Below are 3,090 nucleotides of genomic sequence, written 5' to 3'. Positions count from 1 at the left end.
GCCACGCTGCTTACGAAGGTGGCCCGGGGCAGGAAGAGCATGAAGGGCTGCTCCGCCACCCCATTCAGGCTGGGCCCCTCCTCCTCTTCCTCCGCATCCCCCTCCACCTGGGCCTCTGCCTCAGACTCCGACCCGGCCTCGGCCTCGGCCTCCTGCACCAGGGAGCTCTCGGAGGGGTATTCGAAGGTGGTGTGCAGGCTCTTGTCGTTAAAGGAAATCTTCATCTAGGAGCAGGAGGCATGTCAACCAGGGCCCTGCTGCCCCCCACCACGCTGCCCAGCCACCAGGCCTCCAGTGGGACCAAGGGGCACAGGGGGCTGTCAGGCCTGAGCGGGTTAGCAGAACATGCTATCAGCCCTCCAGAGGCTCCACGAGATGGGGGCTGCCTCTCATCAGAAGACAGGCACAGGCCACAAGGACCCCGGGAGAGCCGAGTCAGGCTGCCCACAGCAACCCAGAGCCACTGTGTCTAAAGACTGGCACTCCAGGCCCCATCCATCCCCTCCCCACCCCACCCAGGGACCAGACCCCAGCTAGCACCCTCGGGGGCTCCAGGAACCTCGGAGGCAGCCAGCAGGGTCAGAAGGTGCCTTCTCAGGGAACAGAGCACTAACCCCCTCTCAATTGGTGGTTCCACATAAAAGCAGAAGTAAGGCCGCACTGGGGGCCCCCACCTTCTGCTCCCGGCAGCTTCTGCCGTCGGCTGGGGCCTTTCTCCAGAGCCATCATCTCGTCTCGGCTTGCTGGGCACCTAGATGGTCCTGCCCACCCCAGGCCAGGGCCCCAAGGGCATGTATGAGGTGCTAAAGCCAGGTGGCTGTCACATGCCAACACCAGGAATTCAGCACCAAATGATGTCACCCCGTTTTACAGTGATTCAGAGCTAGCTCGAGGCTGCACTGAGTCGGGGGTCAATGACCCTCTCTCTCTGGAGCTGCCCACAGGGCCCTCCTCCATCCTGCCCCGTCTGCGGGCCCCAGGATGTCATGCCCAAGCCGCAGGCCCCCAGAGCCCACTCGGTGGGGCCGGGCCCGGCGTTTGGTAACAAATAGGAGCAGGGCCCGCCGGCAGCAGATGGAAGCAGTCCTGCCGGGGCTCGAAATATTAAACTCCTAGGCACAGGACACCGGCGGCCAGCTCAAGTTCCTCCTCCTCCCCCGGGAGGAGCCGGCGGCAGGAGCCGGGCCCCCAGGCCGAGAACCATGGGGCCCAGGGACAGCACAACATGGAGGGGCCTCACAGGAGGGCGGGGCTGGTAGCCCGAGCATAGAGAGACACGCAGGACCCACCTGGAGCAGGAGGCACAGCCCTGCTGAGCCAGTGTCCAGGCATGCCCCCGCCGCCCCCTCCCACAGCCACACAGCGCACCGCCCTGCCCGCTCCTGGGCTTCCCGCCTCAGCACGGCTCACAGACCCTGCTGGGCAAGTCACCTGCCTGGTCCCAGCGCTTCGCGCCCTCGCCCCAGCCCAGTGAGTGGCCAGGGACAGGAGCAGGCCACCGGAGTCGGGCAGAACCAGAAGCGAGATGTCTGCTGCCGTCCGTCACCTGCTCTGCCCCGGGTGGTCCCACCCGGACACCCCAGCTTCTCTCGCCAGAGGCCAAGCAGGGCAGGGGCCCAGCAGGGGGTGGGAGTGATCACCAGAGTCACAGGTGCCCACCCACTGCCCGCCAGCTTGGGGATGGAGTCTGCTGGGCCTCCGTGACTGGTGCTCTGGGACGTGGGGACAGACGCCCTAGGAGCCCAAGGCAGGATAGAGCTGCCAGCCCAGGGCCTCCCCCTGCTCTAAGGCCCCACAGTGAAGGGGGCTCCTAGTCACCCCGGGTACATGGCACTTCCCCGGGGACCCTGAGCCCTCCAGGCCCATCCCCCACCACTGAAGGCGCAGGAGGGCCAGCTGCCAGGGCCAGGCCGGCTTAGCGTGCCCTCATCCGTCCTCATGGCCAGCTCCTAGCGGAGTCCAAGGGGGCTGGGCACACCCGGGCATCGAGCCTGGCACGGCCCGGCCATGCGGGGGAGGGGCAGTGCTCACGGGCTCGGTGACGTCCCTCCTCCACACCGGCCCCCACCCCCACTCATGGATGCGTGTCTGTGGGTCACAGGACACCCCGTGACTCATGCTGCTGGGGGGCCGGCCTCCAGGCCCCAGGCAGGTGGGAGGGGCGTGTGGGGCTGGCCCTTGCACACACCCGGTCACCTGGCTCTGGGGACTTTGCCCGCTGATGGAGCGCAGCCGATGGGGAGGTCCAGCCTGGCCCACCTCCAGGCTCTCACAGGCCCTTTGTTTCCCTCGCCTCGCCCGCCGGTGCACGCCTGGTGCACGCCCACCCCGACTCTGGGCCAGACCCGGCTCAACCAGCCCCGGCGCGGGCGGGAGGAGCGCCCGGCCGCTCACTCCCATCCCCCGCCCTGCCCGAGCTCGGCGCCACCCCACGCAGCCCCTAAGTTCCCCCAGCTGCTCAGGGCAGACTCTGCGGGCGGGGAAGCTGAGAGCAGGGTCTAGGCCTGCCCCCGTGCTCTCTGGGCTCAAAAAGACCACTGGGGGAGCCTGCAGGAAGAGCTGGGGGAACGGAGAGGGCAGACGAGACGAGATGCACCCACGACAGCACCAGGCACCTGGTTTCCTGCCCCACATGGCAGGAGGTGACATCGCAGGCCCCAGAGGGCAGCAGGGCAGCGGGTCTGAGGGCAAGGCTGTGCCAGAGAGCTGGGGTGGTGGGGTGGCAGTTATGCCAAGGGTGAGGTGAGGGTGGATGGCCCAAGTGTTGCAGATAGAACCCTGGGGACAGGGACACGCTCGGGCTGGGCGGAGGACCAGCAGGGAAGGCAGTGAGGAGAGCAAAGGGGAGGGTAGAGAGCCTCCAGACAGGCGGGAGCCTGGCCAGGTGGCACCTCACAAAGGGAGGCCGGCCCCATGGGAGGCAGGCGTGGAGAGCCGTTGGACAGCCCCGCCCACCAGACCAGGCTGGGGGCTGGGCAGGGGTGAGAGAGCGGCCGCCCCACACCACCCCGCAGCAGCCAGCCCCGGCTCGGCCATCCCGGGAGGAGCGATAGAGCATCTGTGATTCTTCGGCGATAACTAAGTGGGGAC

General features: G+C 67.7%; 1 protein-coding gene across 1 annotated transcript in view; it reads right to left on the bottom strand.

Moving 5' to 3' along the window:
• Positions 1-3,090, bottom strand: part of TPRN (taperin) — a 12,871-nt gene that overhangs the window by 2,128 nt on the left and 7,653 nt on the right. Inside the window, exon 3 of the mRNA XM_023536452.1 lies at positions 97-224. Within this exon, the coding sequence (XP_023392220.1) occupies positions 97-224 (128 nt within the window). The remainder of the gene's footprint in view (positions 1-96; positions 225-3,090) is intronic.

The sequence above is a fragment of the Pteropus vampyrus genome, unplaced genomic scaffold (genome assembly GCF_000151845.1).
Source record: "Pteropus vampyrus isolate Shadow unplaced genomic scaffold, Pvam_2.0 Scaffold157, whole genome shotgun sequence".
Taxonomy (NCBI): domain Eukaryota; kingdom Metazoa; phylum Chordata; class Mammalia; order Chiroptera; family Pteropodidae; genus Pteropus; species Pteropus vampyrus.
The sequence above is the reverse complement of the archived record's forward strand: the minus strand, read 5'-3'. Positions and strand labels throughout refer to the sequence as shown.